At 37.4% G+C, this 19,386-nt stretch overlaps 1 protein-coding gene across 7 annotated transcripts in view; it reads right to left on the bottom strand.

Annotated features, from left to right (window-relative positions):
* Window positions 1–19,386, bottom strand: part of RBPJ (recombination signal binding protein for immunoglobulin kappa J region) — a 244,134-nt gene that overhangs the window by 37,373 nt on the left and 187,375 nt on the right. For all 7 annotated transcript variants that reach the window (XM_055434531.2, XM_055434528.2, XM_055434536.2 and 4 more), the window contains one exon: window positions 5,875–5,913. In XM_055434531.2, the coding sequence (XP_055290506.1) occupies window positions 5,875–5,913 (39 nt within the window). The remainder of the gene's footprint in view (window positions 1–5,874; window positions 5,914–19,386) is intronic.

Raw genomic sequence — 19,386 nt, 5'->3', positions numbered from 1 at the left:
TCAGTCCTGAATATTCATTGGAAGGACTGATGCTGAAGCTGAAACTCCAATACTTTGGCCACCTGATGCGAAGAGCTGACTCACCTGAAAAGACCCTGCTGCTGGGAAAGATTGAGGGCAGGAGGAGAAGGGGACGACAGAGAATGAGATGGCTGGATGGCATCACCGACTCGATGGACATGAGTTTGGGTGGACTCCAGGAGTTGGTGAGGGACAGGGAGGCCTGGCGTGCTATGGTTCATGGGGTCGCAAAGAGTTGGACACAACTGAGTGACTGAACTGAACTGAACTAAGCAGTTTGATGATGATGTGTTTCCAGAAAAAAAAGGTAATAGTTTTTGCACTTGGGGTTTACTGAGTTTTAACTGTTGTTTTATTTTATAGTTTTCACCAAATTTAGAAAATTTTCACTCATTATCTCTTGCAACCCACTCCAATACTCTATCCCGGAAAATCCCATGGATGGAAGAGCTTGGCAGGCTACAGTCCATGGGGTCGCAGAGTCAGACACGACTGAGCAACTTCAGTTTCTTTTTCTTTCTTTCCCCTTCAAAGACTTCAACAACACGTGTATTTGTCCATCTGAAAATAAAATACAGTTCACTAATGATCTTTTTCAGACATTTTCTCTGTGTGCTTCATTTTGGATAGCTTCTATTGGTATGCCTTCAAGTTTACTAATCTCTTCTTCAATAGCATGTATCTGTGATTAATACCACAAGTGTATTTTTTCATTTAAATAGTTTAGTTTTCATCTCTACAAATGTGAATTGGATCCACTTTTTTTTAATCTTCCATGTCCTTTGTTTAACTTAAAATCTCTCTTCCAGCTCAGGGATCTGCAATTACAGCCTATAGGCCAAATGCAACCTACCACCTATAGTAGAAATAAAGTTATACTCCAGTATACAGTAATGTCCATTCATTTAGACATTGTCTCTAGCAACTTTTGCACTATAACATAGTTGAGTAGTTACAACAGAGGCTGTTCAGGCCACAAAAACAAAAATATTTACCATTTTATCCTTTGACAAAAATTTTGTACAGTCCTGATCTTAGCTTCTTAAACATAAAGAAGACAAATCTAATTAACAGTCTTAATGCCTTTTTCTATCATTTGTGTCATTTCTGGGTTGGTTTTAATTGACTGATTTTTCTCATTATGAACCATTTTCCTACATTTTTTAATGGCTGGTTATTTTGAGCATATGTTGCTGCTGCTGCTGCTAAGTCACTTCAGTCGTGTCTGACTCTGTGTGACCCCATAGATGCAAGCCCACCAGGCTCCCCCTTCCCGGGGATTCTCCAGGCAAGAACACTGGAGTGGGTTGCCATTTCCTTCTCCAATGTGTGAAAGTGAAAAGTGAAAGTGAAGTCGCTCAGTCTTGTCCGACCCTTAGCGACCCCACAGACTGCAGCCCACCAGGCTCCTCCATCTGTGGGATTTTCTAGGCAAGAGTACTGGAGTGGCTTGCCATTAAGACACAATTAATTTTACCACCTTTCTGAGTACTGGATATTTTTCCGTTCTTTAAATATTCTTGAGCTTTGTTCTAGTTTTAAGTTATTTAGAAAATGTTTCAAATTTGCTTAAGGTTTTTAGGTGAAATCAGAGCAGCATTTAGTCTAGGCCTAATTTTGTACCACTGAAACCAAACTCTTCTGAATACTCTAGTTGATGCACTGTGAATTATGAGATTTATTTTCGCACTTTGACTACTGGCAACAGGCACAATTCATAGAATTGAGAGAGCTCTAGGAATTCTTTCCTCTAATTCTTTAGGTTTATCTTCCCCCAGCCTTGGGTAGTTAACTCACACAGGTGTTGTTCAATACTCAGCTCAAGACTAGAGAGCACCCTCTGAAGATCTCTGAAACTGCACAGCTCTTTCCTCTCCAGTTCTCTGCCCAAACAAGTCTGACCACTTTAATTAGCCTCCTTACATTCCCAGTTCATCTCCACAACTCAAGGTGCTTACCAGACTCCACCTGGATTCCCCTTCCTACATCATACACTGGAAACTTTCTCCAGGCACTAAGCTGGGGCTCACCTCATTTGTCTCCTGTCTCTCAAGGGTCACTGTTCTTTCTTGCCTGCCGTCCAATATCTTGAAAACTGCTGTTTCATATATTTTGTCCAGGTTTTTAGTTGTTTCAAGCTGAAGAGTAATTCCAGTCCCTGTTACTACATCCTGGCCAGAAGCAGAAGTCCTAAAAGCCACTAAAATTTTCTAACCAGGGAAAACTGCTTAAAGGGTAAATGGAAAGCCATGATAAAGTAGATGGGACCTAATTATATCATTGTATACACTTAAGGAAAGAAAAACCTCCTTTCCTTATATTATTACCATTTATTTATTTATAGTATTTATACATTGTGCTGATTGCTATTTTTATGGAGGTAACTGGTTTATTCATCAAAATATGTATTATGGTTAGGAGTCACTCAAACCTATTGCTGCTGGTAATGAAATGAAAATATTTATCTAATAAATTTTAAATTGCAAAATGCCTATCACGTGAATTAAACAAATTCCAATTAGAATTTCTTCAAGATATATAAAAACAAGTAATTGACAATATGTTTACATGGACCTGTGAGGTAAGTTACATTTCTCCAACTCACTTGATTTGAAATATGCCTTAAAAATATTTTTAAATTTTGAGTTTCAGACATAAAGTTACAATAGTAGTACAAACAATTCCTAATCTCCATTTCCCTCAGACTAGCAAATGTTAACATTTTACCATATTTGAATATTATGCTTTTAAAACCATTTAAGAGCACATTATAGACATAAAACCACTTTACCCAAAATACCTGTTTATTGCCAAAAAACACTGTCTTATACAATCACATGCAATTATGACTATATAATACTTCCACAATAGATTTTTATTCAGATGTTTCCAATTATCCCTCTAATATCCTTTACTGGGGGGTGGAAGTGTGAATTAGCGTTGAGAAACTCTAAACTCAGGCCAAATCAGGATAGCTTCCATTTTGTTTGTTATTTTAATTAAGCTAAGTTGGAACATGGACACACCACTCATTTACATACTGTCTATGGCTGATTTGGGTACACAAGAACAGAGCTGAAAGTCACAACAAACTCAGTGTGATCCAAAGAGCCTAAACTTTCATTATCTGATCCATTAGAGAAAATGTTTGGCAACTCCATCCTTAGAGCAGAAGAAAAATTTGTTCCTGGTCCAGTTTAGTTAAGTCTGTCATGTGTAACCTAGCTGTTGTGACCTTTGGGGTTCCCTTACTCTGGTACTCTGTACTCTGCAGTCTTTATTCTTCATAATCTTAAACATTTTAAAGAGTAAATGCTGTTTACTTTATAGGATGTCCTTCCATTTGTGTCTGTCTGACAGTTTCCTTAAGCTTAGATTTAAGCTTATGTATTTTTGGCAAGAATCACACCAAAGCTATACTGTGATTCTTCACGATGAATGTGGAATTTATTTGTCCATTATTGGTGATGTTAATTTAGAACACTTAATTAAGGTGGTGTCTGCCAGATTTCCTGTCATGTTACTATTGTTCTCTTTATATATATATATATATAGTTAACACATACTTTGTGAGATATGCTTAGACACTATAAAAAAGCTTTCTTTCTCATCAGACTTTAAACCAGTAGTTTAAACATTCACTGATGACGTAAGCCTGAAACAGTTATCACTGTAGTGGCTGCCAATATGTGGTTTCCTAGTTTCATCATTTCTTCTTCATTTATTAGGTGGAATTCTTCTGTAAAGGGAAGCTATCTCCTTTAAGCAAGAGAGTTCCAGAAAAACATCTATTTCTGCTTCATTGACTATGCCAAAGCCTTTGACTGTGTGGATCACAATAGACTGTGGAACATTCTGAAAGAGATGGGAATACCAGACCACCTGACCTGCCTCTTGAGAAACCTGTATGAAGGTCAGGAAGCAATAGTTAGAACTGGACATGGAACACCAGACTGGTTCCAAATAGGAAAAGGAGTACGTCAAGGTTGTATATTGTCACCCTGCTTATTTAACTTATATGCAGAGTACATCATGAGGAACGCTGGGCTGGAAGAAGCACAAGCTGGAATCAAGATTGCCGGGAGAAATATCAATAACCTCAGATATGCAGATGACACCACCCTTATGGCAGAAAGTGAAGAGGAACTCAAAAGCCTCTTGATGAAAGTGAAAGAGGAGAGTGAAAAGTTTGGCTTGAAGCTCAACATTCAGAAAACAAAGATCATGGCATCTGGTCCCATCACTTCATGGGAAATAGATGGAAAAACAGTGGAAACAGTGTCAGACTTTATTTTTTTGGGCTCCAAAATCACTGCAGATGCTGACTGCAGCCATGAAATTAAAAGACACCTACTCCTTAGAAGGAAAGTTATGACCAACCTAGATAGCATATTAAAAAGCAGAGACATTACTGTGCCAACCAAGGTCCGTCTAGTCAAGGCTATGGTTTTTCCAGTGGTCATGTATGGATGTGAGAGTTGGACTGTGAAGAAAGCTGATCGCCGAAGAATTGATGCTTTTGAACTGTGGTGTTGGAGAAGACTCTTGAGAGTCCCTTGGACTGCAAGGAGATCCCACCAGTCCATTTTAAAGGAGATCAATCCTGGGTATTCATTGGAAGGACTGATGCTAAAGCTGAAACTCCAATACTCTGGCCACCTCACGCGACGAGTTGACTCACTGGAAAAGAATCTGATGCTAGGAGGGATTGGGGGTGGGAGGAGACGGGGACGACAGAGAATGAGATGGCTGGATGGCATCACCGACTCTGTGGACATGAGTTTGAGTGAACTCCGGGAGCTGGTGATGGACAGGGAGGCCTGGCGTGCTGTGTGTGATTCATGGGGTCGCAAAGAGTCGGACACGACTGACCGACTGAACTGAACTTAGACTTCTAAACTGTCATTTTATTTTATGGGTTTTGATCTACTATTGTCATTATTTATTTTGATGACCAAAGTGTCCATGAATTGGCTAAAAGAAGACTCTTCAAACTGGCTCCCTTTGCGTGTCCTTCTGGCAGGTCCCCATCATTCTTTGAGTGAAACAGCTTTTTTAATAATGGCAACAATGTGGAAATGACCCAAATGGCCATCTGTGTGAATTAAATAATGACTGGTCGGAAGACAATGAAAAATTATGAAGACACTAAAGAGAGCAAGGTAGAAGATCTACAATTAACAGAACAATGTTAAGAGTATGATGCTAAACTTTTAAAAGAAAAAAAAAAAAAAGACAAGTCTGTTTATACATGCATACAATTTTCTTGAAAGATATTAACAAGGCAGGGTAGCATTATCTCCAGGACTACAGCTGTGGAACTGAGCATCTTACTTTTTATTTTACAATCACTGGCTATCAGAAATTTTTAAAAGTATTTTCAAGACTAACACTTTTAAATTTAACATGTAATTCAAATGCACACTGTAAAAATTGTATAATTAGAACAGTATAATATTTATAGTCTCATTAAAATGTATAAAATCTGTTCTAAAATTCGTTCTAAAAGCATTTAAGTATCTTTCAAGCCCAGTTGCAGTCAACAAATTTTGATTGGCTAATTAAACTAGATAAAAGAAACCATCCTCATGCTGTAGTCCTTGTTACATTAACTATATAATACTCAATATTAACTCTTGAAAGGTTTCATTTTCCCTTTGAACTGTATCATCTTATCTTGTTTTACAGGCGAGAAAAGGGGGTGATACAAGGAAGGGAAGGTGGAAATAAGCTTATGATCTAGATACCATTATGTGAGCAACTTCTTTTCAATAAAACCTAACAGAGTTTCCAAAATGACAGAATCTAACACTGTCATAAAATGTTTGGGTAAAAGACTAATATAATGCTTACCTAGTGAGTCGTTTAGGTGGAGGCCGCTCACCAAATTTTCTAGAAGAAATAAGAAAAAAAAATTAAATAGGCTCGATGACACACTCCACAGTATTTTAGGTACCATGAAACCTCCTTTACGACTTATATATACTTCAACCCTACTAAAGACCACTGTAAAAAGAAATCCTCCAGTAAATACCAACACTCAGTAGTAACAAAATACAGACTTTAAAATTGTTTCTAAACAAAACAACAGACCCTAGGTAGGCCTGACACATCCACACACTGAGCGTGTATTACACTGATTAGATGAGGATAGCAGGTACTTCCCAGAAACACCTTACAAAAGATGATCTTCTAGTCTCACATAACCTGCAGCACTCAAAAAATTCCTCACAGCCCAACGGGGTATAGATCTCACAGATGTTTACCATGTGGCAAGCATTATGTTATACCTTTTGTTAACCCTTTTTAACCATTATAAAATAATTCTGGAGGGGACATTTTAAAGATGTAGAAAGCAACTTGCCCAATGTCACAAAGTAAACTAAGTGGCAGGCAAAGTTAAGATTTAAGCCTAGATGTTGACTAATTAATTAGTTCATAATATATGGCCCTTCAAAAAGAAATATACTGTAGTACAGATAAGGCAGAAGAGGATGAAGAATGGACTCTTGGGAATGCCTGAAGAAAGTTTCTTTGAACTTTGAGGAATGGGAAATAATTCTTTTCCATCTGAGACCTAGGATATTTGCCTCCAGCAATACTTTTCTGAAAGTGTTTTATGCTTGGTGGGCTGTCAAGACCAACACAGGGTATTTAGGCCCTTACTCCTTGAGTCTGGTCATGCAACCCAATTTTCTTCTAAAAAATGCAAGACTTCACATTTTTCGACATGAATGTGGACTTCTTACATTTGCCCTAGTTGTCAAGGTCTCGGAACTTTGGCTTTGCTCCTCTCCTCGACTTCAACCCTTTTATTTTCTTGAACTGTCCCAGCTTCTCCCAAGTTCTCAATTATTAGGAACTTTTTAGGAAAGTTTATTTCTCATGTTGCTGTCCCTTTGTGAGGATGAAATGGTGTGATAACACTTAGGTTATCAGCCTTTTGGCAAAAGGAAAAAAAAAAAACCTGTTCTCCATTTCCTCCTCATGTTCTCCATAAAAGGTAACAAAACTCTTCAGTAATTCAGTGTCATCCAACAGGATTGGAATTGTTCTGATTAATTACATACTCTGGTTAATAACATCTCAACCACACATGGAGCACCAATTTTCAAAGAATTAACATATACTTAGTAGTATAATGACACAGGACTCTAATGTCATCTTTTGATGAATCAGAAGGTGCACAGGATCCTGTAGTTTGAATATTTTGATCATTTTATTGCATGATTGTGCTTAGTGGCTGGCTAATGAAACATTAGATAACAGAGTTTACAGGATCTATTATTGGCTGGTCACAGAGCCAACTGCACTTGCTACTACTTGGTTTTCTATTAGAATACAACAAAAAATGAAGCTATACATTGAGCTTGACATTTACGGTACTAAGTTCTTAACTGGATAATTCTGTTTGTTTCAAGGTGTGGGGGGGGGGGAAGAAATATGCTAAATATTCTAGCACAGAACCACTGAAAGACAGTAACATTGTTTGGGAGAGGGCAAACAGAGAAGCACAAGCAAAGATTAGCACAATTTAGGCTGGAATTAGAACACAGCATGGGTGGTAAGAGAGACTCCAAGAGTAAGACTGAAAGAAAGAAAGTGAAAGTGAAGTCACTCAGTCCGACTCTTTGTGACCCCATGAACTGTAACCTACCAGGCTCCTCCCTCCATGGGATTCCCCAGGCAAGAATACTGCAGTGGGTTGCCATTTCCTTCTCCAGGGGATCTTCCCAACCCAGGGATTGAACCCGGGTCTCCCACACACCAGGCAGAAGCTTTAACCTCTGAGCCACCAGGGAAGCCCAAGAGTAAGATTAGCTGAGTTCAAATCTATAATTTAGTGTTTATTTCCCATGCAGCCCTGAAGTTATCTGACTTTCTAGTTCAGTTTCCTTCCTCATCTGCAAAGCTGACAAAGTGGTTGTACTGACCTCAAGGAGTTGCTGAAGGATTAAAAGTGCTAACTAATATATAGAAGACACACAGAACACCTGGAACGCCTGGAATTATTAATTGTTAGTAAATGTTAGTAATTATTACTGTTTTCTAGTTACAAAAGTCAAGCCAAAATAACTAAAGATATTTAGTGTGATATTAATAAAGATAAACAAGTATAAGAGGAAGAAGAAACTAATCCTTATGTGATGACTTTGCTTTGCTCCTCTCCTCGACTTCAACCCTTTTATTTTCTTGAACTGTCTGAGGTCTTCTGAAAGACATGGTAGAAATACACAGCACTTGAAGAAAAAAAAAAAAAATCAATAGAATTTTTCTTTCTTTTTAAAGCCACGCTGCAGTTATAAATAGGTTAAGTGACTTGTTCATAATGAGTTATAGGTTTGAGAAGCCTAATTTAAGAGTTCTTTTACTATATTTGTGGTATTTCACACAATTATTAACTTGATGACAAAAGTCTTAAAACCCCATGTAGTTCATGCTGTTGAGTAATTTAATGTTCTATAACACTGTTTATGAACCTGGTTTATAAGAAATTGCCTTTGAATATTTTGTTATTTCAGTTAACCCTAAAATACTGATTGTGGCTTTAATTGAAACAGCACCCCAAAATGAGTAAATAATCCCAAGTTTTTGTCAGAAAGATTAATAGTAAGTAATCCTCTTTGATTTTTATCCTATAGGATGGTCTATTTTAAACACAATGATTTAATAGTAATATCAACAAGGCTGCTGAAGGACATAGGTTTTAAAACACTGAACCACTGGCTAATCTATGATGTGAAATCCAATTACGGAATTAAAGGCAAAAATCTATTCCTGAAACTTTCCACAGGAAAGGTTGTTTTTTTTGTTTTTCTTTTTTAATTTTTGAGACTGATTAAATTTACCATTGCAGCATATGATTAAAATTTAAAAGTGCCTCACTAGGTCAGATTTAGTATATTTACAAAACTCAAAAAGTTTAAGACAATCTTTAAATTACTTCTTTGCATATATATATTTAAGAACAGAGTCACACTTTATAAAGAGAAGCAAAGAATGTAGAGAGAATCTAAGAGCTTAAAATGGTGAAAATTTTACAGAGACACAGCTAACAAATGAGATGAAACTTTTCAGTTAGAATCATGATACTACTAACCATATTAGCTCCGACCATCACACATCCTTTGGAATCTAACACATAATTTAACATAGGTCTATTATATATAACTAATAAGATCCACTGCTCTCAAAATTCAAAAGCAAATTTTGTTTTCTGATACTCTGAAATGCTTTAAAAATCAGATTAAATCAACTGAATGTTGATTCAAATATCTGTCTACATTCTCTTTTGGAACTACCCATTAGATGAAGTCAACAATCATAGAGTATGCTTGTGCAACATCACTCCTGCCCCCATAGAAAACATGAAAACGAGATTTGCCTACTGATCTTGAACAGTATTTTAAAATGATGCACTGTTCTATCTGGGTGCTATCTGAAGGTTAGAAATCTTATAAACGACAGTTAAGATTAAATCACTTCTTCAGTGTATAATAAACTCCAGTAAGTGCCTGTAAACTCAATCCTCTCTTTAATGCATACGCCATCACACGTCCACCGATCTCATTAAACCTAATGGTTACTGTATCTAATAGAATGGGAGAAGGGTAATAAAATGGGTCTCCTGAAGATAGAAAGCCTAGAGATAAACCCACGCACCTATAGGTACGTTACTTTTGACAAAGGAGGCAAGAATATATACAATGTGACGATAGTCTCTTCAATAAGTGATGCTGCGAAAACTGGACAATTACGTGTAAAAGAATGAAATTGGAACACTTCCTAACACCATAAGCAAAGACAAACTCAAATGGATTAAAGATGTCAATGAAAGACGAGAAACTGTAAAGTCCTTAGAGGAAAACAGGCAGAACACTCGATGACATAAATCCCAGCAAGACCCTCTATGACCCACCTCCTAAAATAATGGAAATAAATATAAATGAACAAGTGAGACCTAATTAAACTTAATAGCTTTTGCATGGCAAAGCAAACTATAAACAAGGTGAAAAGACAACCCTCAGAATGGAGAAAATAATAGCAAATGAAACAACTGACAAAGGATTAATTTCCAAAAATACACAAGCAGTTCATACAACTCAATACCAGAAAAACAAACAACCCAATCAAAAAGTGGGCAAAAGACCTAAACAGACATTTCTCCAAAGGAGACATACAGATGGCTAATAAATACATGAAAAGATGCTCAGCACTGCTCATTAGAGAAATACAAATCAAAACTACAGTGAGATATCACCTCACAAGGGACACAAGGCCATCATCAAAAAACATACAAACAATAAATGCTGGAGAGGGTGTAGAGAAAAGGGAACCCTCTTGCACTGTTGGTGGGAATGTATATACAGTCACTATGGAAACTCCTTAAAATACTAGGAATAAAACCACCATACGACCCAGCAATCCCACAACTAGGCATATAACCTGAGTGAAAAAAGACACAAGTACCCCAATGTTCACTGCAGCAGTATTTATGATAGCTAGGACATGGAAGCAACCTAGATGTCCACTGACAGATGAATGGAGAAAGAAGCTGTGGTACACGTATAGAATGGAATATACTCAGCCGTAAAAAGGAATGCATTTGAGTCAGTTCTAAGGAGGTAGATGAACCTAGAGCCTATTAAACAGAATGAAAGCCAGAAAGAGAAAAATAAGCATCATGTATCAACACATAAACATGGAATCTAGAAAGATGGTACTTATGAAACTATTTGAAGGGCAGCAATGGAGACACAGAGAACAGACCTATATGGACACAGGTGGTGGGGGGAGGAAGGAGAGGGTGGGATGTATGGAGACAGTAACACAGAAACATATATATTATCGTATGTAAAATAGACAGCCAATTGGAATTTGCTGTGTGACTCTGGGAACTCAAACTAGAGCTCTGTAACAACCTAGAGGGGTGGAATGCAGAGGGAGGTGGCAGAAAGGTTCAAAAGAGAGAGACAGGTATACATAGCTATACCTACGGCTGATTTATGCTGATCTATGGCAGAAACCAATATAATATTTTAGAGCAATTATCCTTCAATTAAAAATAAGTAAATTTAATTATTAAAAATAAAAGAAAATGAGTTTTCTGAGAAAATTCATAAAAGTGTTTAGTAGGTTCACAATGCATAACTCTGAAGCTCACAACTGAACTAGATTCTAATTATTCAGTTAAATTCATAGATCTACATATTTAAAACTGTCAACCAAGATACTATATGCACCCTATACTTATCAAGAGCCACTTTCCTCTACTGATCTGATGTATAATACACAACACTTCAGGAATTATCTTCTGCAGAAAGAAGGCCCATCTTTAAACATGAGTGAGTCAAGAATATTCATGATATAGTATTTATATTATACAATCAAAATAACCAGTTTTCAGCAGAAATGACAAGTCAGATAACAATTACTCAGAGACTGATTATAATTTAAAGATTAAATCCTATTCCTCCCTTGTGCAGTAGGGAGTAAGGACACTACAAAATTTTCATTTTTACTTTTAATCTATTTTTAAAACAAGATGTCTACTGACATGTGTTGACAACTGAAAACTAGAAATAAATTGCATCAATCAAGTTTAGACCACACTTCTGTAAGAACACTTTCATAAGATGTGCATGATACAAGTAAAAATGCAGAAAAGAAACAAACCGTAAATCCTTCACTACTTAGGGACACCTTTGATTTTATCAAATACTGAGTTAATTAATTCCTCATTGTACAAAGAATCACTGCTACCCAATTGATCTTTCTGATACTATAGGTTGTCAATACCTCATTTGCATGAATAGGTTTCTCAAATTTTATGTACACTATATAAAGCATATTTTGATTAATCATGATAATATAAATCCTGTCATATATTTAAAAGAAAAGTTATAATTCTGGAGTTTTTTCAAGTAACAAGCAAAGGTTAGCTTATGTAAAGCTGATTACACCTATGTCCTTTTCCTCTTCCATTCCATATGCTTTTCCCTCAGATTCAGATTGGCAAATAAAACACAAAACCTATGTGCCATCATTAGTTAGTTATGCTCACATAACACATGGCTCAAGAAAGCTCAGACTGTCCAAAGTATATATGTTATAAGTGTAATTTTAGGCTAGCAAATTCATTTTACTTTAACTTCACTAGCTTTCCCTTTCTAATATAACAATGATCTTTTACTCAAAATAGAGTTAGGGAAAATATTATTATAACTGTATCTGTTTTCATACACCTGGCAGTGTTGATGATTTTTCAAAAGTTTCCATCAATCACTAAATATACTTCCTACCTATTCAAGGTTCCCACATATCCTCCAATCCACTAGAATTTTCAAGTAAGATGATGCTGTGAAAGTGCTGCACGCAATATGCCAGCAATTTTGGAAAACTCAGCAGTGGCCACAGGACTGGAAAAGATCAGGCTTCATTCCAATTCCAAAGAAAGGCAATGCCAAAGAATGCTCAAACTACCGCACAATTGCACTCATCCCACACGCTAGTAAAGTCATGCTCAAAATTCTCCAAGCCAGGCTTCAGCAGTATGTGAACCGTGAACTTCCAGATGTTCAAGCAGGTTTTAAAAAGGGCAGAGGAACCAGAGATCAAATTGCCAACATCCGCTGGATCATGGAGAAAGCAAGAGAGTTCCAGAAAAACATCTATTTCTGCTTCATTGACTATGCCAAAGCCTTTGACTGTGTGGATCACAATAAACTGTGGAAAATTCTGAAAGAGATGCGAATCCCAGACCACCTGACCTGCCTCTTGAGAAACCTGTACGCAGGTCAGGAAGCAATAGTTAGAACTGGACATGGAACAACAGACTGGTTCCAAATAGGAAAAGGAGTACGTCAAGGCTGTATATTGTCACCCTGCTTATTTAACTTATATGCAGAGTACATCATGAGGAACGCTGGGCTGGAAGAAGCACAAGCTGGAATCAAGATTGCTGGGAGAAATATCAATAACCTTAGATATGCAGATGACACCACCCTTATGGCAGAAAGCGAAGAGGAACTCAAAAGCCTCTTGATGAAAGTGAAAAGAGGAGAGTGAAAAGGTTGGCTTGAAGCTCAACATTCAGAAAACAAAGATCATGGCATCTGGTCCCATCACTTCATGGGAAATAGATGGGGAAACAGTGGAAACAGTGTCAGACTTTATTTTTTTGGGCTCCAAAATCACTGCAGCCATGAAATTAAAAGACGCTTACTCCTTGGAAGGAAAGTTATGACCAACCTAGATAGCATATTAAAAAGCCGAGACATTACTTTGTCAACCAAGGTCCGTCTAGTCAAGGCTATGGTTTTTCCAGTGGTCATGTATGGATGTGAGAGTTGGACGGTGAAGAAAGCTGATCGCCGAAGAATTGATGCTTTTGAACTGTGGTGTTGGAGAAGACTCTTGAGAGTCCCTTGGACTGCAAGGAGATCTAACCAGTCCATTCTAGAGGAGATCAATCCTGGGTGTTCATTGGAAGGACTGATGCTAAAGCTGAAACTCCAGTACTTTGGCCACCTCATGAGACGAGTTGACTCACTGGAAAAGACTCTGATGCTGGGAGGGATTGGGGGCAGGAGGAGACGGGGACGACAAAGAATGAGATGGATGGATGGCATCACCAACTCGATGGACATGAGTTTGAGTAAACTCTGGGAGTTGGTGATGGACAGGGAGGCCTGGCATCCTGTGATTCATGGGGTCGCAAAGTCGGACACGACTGAGCGACTGAACTGAACTGAACTGAAAAGACTTGAACTTTACATACTTCTTTTACTTCTTTTTTGCTCATGGTGGACATGTAATACTGTTTCTCCCACAACAGATACATTTCTTCTATATTAACCAATCTGTTAAGGAAGTATATGACCACAAACGTATTGAGTATAAACATGATAAAGTTATCAAAACTTCACCATCTTAAAACCTTTTCTAGCTAACAGATGCTTCACATGAGAAAAATCAAGTCAAAAACCAAAAGGTGAGGTATGGAAAGAAAAGAAAAAACTTTGAATATAGAACAATTTAGTAATTACACTGCTAGGATATTGTCCAGTGATGAAATCAGAACTTTTGAGTTTCTAGATGCAAAAACCAGCTCAAATCATGTGGGAAACTATTCTGCCCTTGGGTGTAGAACTGAAAGTAATTTCCTCTATTATTTTGAATTTCACAAGTTTTCTGCTTAATGCAGAAATGAGATTAAAATAAATTATTATTAAAATCAAGAAACATCAGAGAGAGCATAAACAGTCCAAACTCCTAATTAAGTCAAACTTCATGCAAATACAACATTGAATGAACAGCAAGTTGAGAAAAGTACACTTGTTTTATACACTTGTCAGGCTTCCCTGGTGGCTCAGATAGTGGAGCTGCTGCCTGCAATATGGGAGACCTGGGTTCGATCCCTGGGTCGGGAGGAACCCCTGGAGAAGGAAATGGCAGCCCACTCCAATATTCTTGAGTTTGGAGAGTTCCATGGACGGAGAAGCCTGGTAGGCTACAGTCCATGGGGTCACAAAGAGTTGGACATGACTGAGCAACTTCACTTCGCTTCATTTCATACCAAATCTTCTCTAAGTAGTATACAGTTCAAAAAAAGTACTAGAATTTTTGAATCATGGATCAAGATAGTGAAACAGCATTTAACGAGGGAAAATAAGGAAACCTGATTGATACCCTCAAGAATCCATACCTGATCATTCCACCAGGAGAAAGAAACAAATAGATGATACACATGATCACCATAGTCTATGCTAACATATAATATGAAAAACAAAGCAATAGGTACCAGAAAGTTATTGAGCAATTTACTCACCAAAACAGCAGAGGCTAATTAGAAAAGGTTACATGTAGCATACCATTTTTGTCTTCAGATTCATTCATTTACCTAGTATGTACCAAGTATAGGTACCTGGTATACATCAGTGAACAAAAGAGACACAAAATCTATTCCCTTATGGCTGCTGCTGCTGCTGCTAAGTCACTTCAGTCGTGTCCGACTCTGTGTGACCCCATAGACGGAAGCCCACCAGGCTCCCCCATCCCTGGGATTCTCCAGGCAAGAACACTGGAGTGGGTTGCCATTTCCTTCTCCAATGTGTGAAAGTGAAAAGTGAAAGTGAAGTCGCTCAGTCATGTCCGACCCTTAGCGACCCCACGGACTGCAGCCCACCAGCCTCCTCCATCCATGGGATTTTCTAGGCAAGAGTACTGGAGTGGCTTGCCATTGCCTTCTCTTCCCTTATGGCACTTACATACAATTAAGACAAATGGACAATGGTGTATATTCAATAAAGATGTTCATCAATGTATTTTTTAAAAAGCTAGAAATAAACATTATACTTATTGAATATGATTGAAAAGACTAATATTGAAACAATCTAAAAATATATTTCAAGTAAATATGCAACATCTTCATTTCTAAAGCTTCATTCTATATCTATGATTAAAAACTAGCCTATGTATTGAGTCAAATAACTTTGAGCAAGACAAGCCACAACTTGTCACAATTCAATTTTTGACTTTAACCTACTCTTAAGACCTGTATTTAATGGCAATAATGCTCAAAACCTGTCAAGGTATAACTAGTGGTCTTGGATACAACCAAAAAGACAATCAGGGCGTGACGCATTCTCCTGAAGCATCACATTTACTAAACATTTTCTGTTAGAACAAATATCCTATGGGGTAGTCTTCAAAGACATGCCACACTTGTAGCTGGCCCCATCAGGTGAAGAAACATGCTCCCCTTCTGACTAGTATACTGCACAGAACAGCTGAAAGGCACTGCTTCCCTAATTTTAAAATCCCTTTATTCTACCTTTTTTTTTCAATTAAAACAACAACAAACTTTGTTAGTCTGTCATCAGTCTGTGTAAAGAAGCAGAAAGAGTGGAATGATACAGACTAGGAATGACCGAGACCATCGTTTATATTCTCTGCATCGAGCTTTTGAGGTATCTCCAAAATTAGCATCAGGTTAGGAAAAAGGTGCTTTTCCTAAAATTCATACCTGCAGAGGGATTTGCTCCAGTTAAATCTGCGATAGCCATAAGCCTCACAACCCAGACAGCACCGCTGAGTTGAGAACCCTGGCATCCATTAACATCACATATAAAGACCTTATATGAAAAGTATATGTCTTAAAATCTATGGCCTCAACAAGAGAGAGCAGTAGGATGCTGGACAACTACTCCAATTTCACGCCAAAAGACTGAAAGGGACAAACTGACATCAAATGCCTCCTAACATGGTAAAAGCACATATCATTTCTGTAATTTCACTGACAAAAACACAACTTGAAGCTAAACAAGAGGAAACATAACAAACCTAAATTGTGGAAGAGTCAACAAAATAAGTAGATTATACTTTTAAAAGCATCAAGGTGGTAAAAGACAAAAAAAATGAGAAACGTGCTCAGATTAGAAGAGACTGAAGAAACATGATCACTGAATACAACAGACTATCCAGAATTTACTTCTGCTAGAAAAGGAAATTATTTGGACAAGTGACAAAATCCGCATAAAATGGGAGATTAGAAAACAGGATCATATAAATTTTAATATCTAGTTTTGATAGCTGTACAGGCATTAAATAAGAGAATGTCTTTATTTTAGAAACACTGTAGTGTTTAGGAAGAAAAGGGAATGATGTCTACTTACCTTCAAAAGGTTCAGGAAAAATAAGACTTTATGTGTGAGTGTGTTTGTGTGTGTGCGCGTGTGCAGCTACACAGAGGGATAATGTAAATGTGGTAAAATGTTAATAACTGAAGTACCTGGCTGAACTTCTTTGTAATATTTTTTAATATTTGCAATTTTTCTGTAAACTGAAATTATATCAAAACAAAAAAGGCCACCATCAGAGAAGCAGTAATCTGATCAAGGTGCTGGCATAACATTAATTGCCACAGAACCTAGTGGCAACAAACATAAACATTCAATGGAGGTGATAAGAGACACTATGGCCAGCCTTCCTGGCACAGGTCTTATGTTCTTATGACAACTTGCTTTAGATTTAAAGATTATACCCAGTGTTGATGTACAAGTGGAGAAATAGGAACTCTCATGCACTGTTGGGAGTTTAAATTTGTGTAATCTTTTTGGAAGACATCTGGCAGCATCTACTGTAATTCAAGATGTGCATTCCTTTGAATCCCTAGCACTCTCTATTCTGGAAATTTATTATATAGGTAGACAAATGTGACTATGCAAAAATTTGTATACAAAGATATTCAATAAAGCATCATTTGTATTAATAAAAAATTTAAAAACCCATGGTAATTAGGAATGGATTGCTGGTTACACATAGCACCTCCCAATCATGCCTACAGACACAACACAAAGTAAAGAGCTATCCAATTAGTAGCATTAATTTTTTTATTTTTTTGGCCATGCTGCCACCACTGGACTGCTAGGGAATCCCCAGAAGCATTAATTTTGAATGAAAAACTGAGATACATATTTTCATTCCCCTCCCCAAGTGTGTATATAAAACAACACACACACATACATATACACACATATATATACACCATCCCCACTAATTATCAGTATTAGTGATAATGGTGAGCAGCAGCAAGAATTCCATTTTGCTCTAGAATGTATTATATATAATCTGGCAGATGTTTTATTCATTACTAGCCAGGCTTGGCTTAGGTAAACAGCCAAATAAAATTGCAATATCTAAACATCAGTTAAGGCCACTCATATATTGAGTCTAGAAGAAGGGTGGCTTAAAATAAAAACTGAAAAAAACATATAAGTTAAAATTTTACCCCACAAAATGTTCTCAGTAAACAAATTTCACTAGGGGAAATAATACAGGAAAAAATGTGCCAGATCCAAATAAAGAAATTCACTCCCTTCTGGAAAACATACACATCCATAAAGGAAAATATAATGCACCTTAAAGAAGTTTAAAGAGGTCCTAACCTTAACCATCTGTTTAATTTCTGCCAAGAATTCAATTTTTGCTAAGAACTCCTTCAGACATCTCACTTGATCTTATGCACTGCCTTTTAAGGCAATATTTAAGAGGTGAAAAGTGTCATCTGATAAGAGCACACACAATCTGTCACAAATACAGGTCATGGGACAGGTAGCCACGTATTACCGTAAGGGCATGGGCTCAGGAGTTAGGTTGTTTAAGTTTACACCCTAACTTTAAAGCAAAGGAGTCGCACAGAGTAGGACACGACTGAAGTGACTTAGCAGCAGCAGCAGCAGAAGTTACTTACACACTCTGTTTCAGTTTTCTCAATTCGAAACACAGATAAAAGTATCTCTGTACAGAATTTTTTCAAGAATTTAAAAGGTTCATAAGTGTACAGACCCAGGGATTTTCTGGAGGTTCAACGACTGGGAACCCACACTTCCAATGCAGGGGATGCATGTTCAGTCCCTGGTTGGGGAAATAGGATCCTGTGCGCCATGAAGTGAAACCAAAAAAAAGTGTACAGCACCTAAGAGTTCTAGGTACTAAGTCAGCACTCGATGGAACACCACTACTGTTTCAAGGCTGGATTACAGAGTAATATTTACTCTAACAAATACGGTAAAACTGAAATAAGGCCTTCAAAACAAATACACATTTATGCAGCTTTAAAATACATATAATTAATTACACATTTCACAAAGGAATTAATATTGAGAATACATAAAGAACTCAACAAAAACCTTATTTAAAAATAAGTAAAGGACTATCCTCTTAGCTCAGTTGGTAAAGAATCTGCTTGCAATGCAGGAGACCCGGGTTTGATCCCTAGGTTGGGAAGATCCCCAGGAGAAGGAAATGGCAACCCACTCCAGTATTCTTGCCTGGAGAATCCTATGAACAGAAGAGCCTGGAAGGCTACCGTCCATGGGGTCACAAGAGTCGGACGCAACTTAGCGACTAAACCACCACAACTAAACCACCAACAGACTTGAAGAGATGTATCTCCAAGAAGATATACAAATGGCCAATGAGCAAATAAAAGCTCAACATCACTAATCACTATGGAAATGCAAATCAAAAACATAAAGATACCACTTCATACCCTTCAGGATGCCTATTATCAAAAATGACCAAAAAATAACAAGATTTGAACCCTAGTACATTGCTGGTGGACATATAAAATGGTATGGTATTATGGTGGAAATATAAAATGGTATGGCAGTATCTCCAAAATTAAATGTACAATTACTACATAATCTACCAATTCCACTTCTGGGTACATACCCAACAGAAATAAAAGCAGAAACTAAACAGATATTTGTACACCAATGTTTATTCAGTTCAGTTCAATTCAGTCACTCAGTCGTGTCCGACTCTCCGCGACCCCATGAATCACAGCACGCCAGGCCTCCC

This window comes from Moschus berezovskii, chromosome 5, assembly GCF_049115385.1.
Source record: "Moschus berezovskii isolate FMDL1 chromosome 5, NW_MosBer_1.0, whole genome shotgun sequence".
NCBI lineage: Eukaryota > Metazoa > Chordata > Mammalia > Artiodactyla > Moschidae > Moschus > Moschus berezovskii.
Note: the sequence above shows the minus strand (reverse complement) of the source record. Positions and strands in the feature narration are given on the sequence as shown.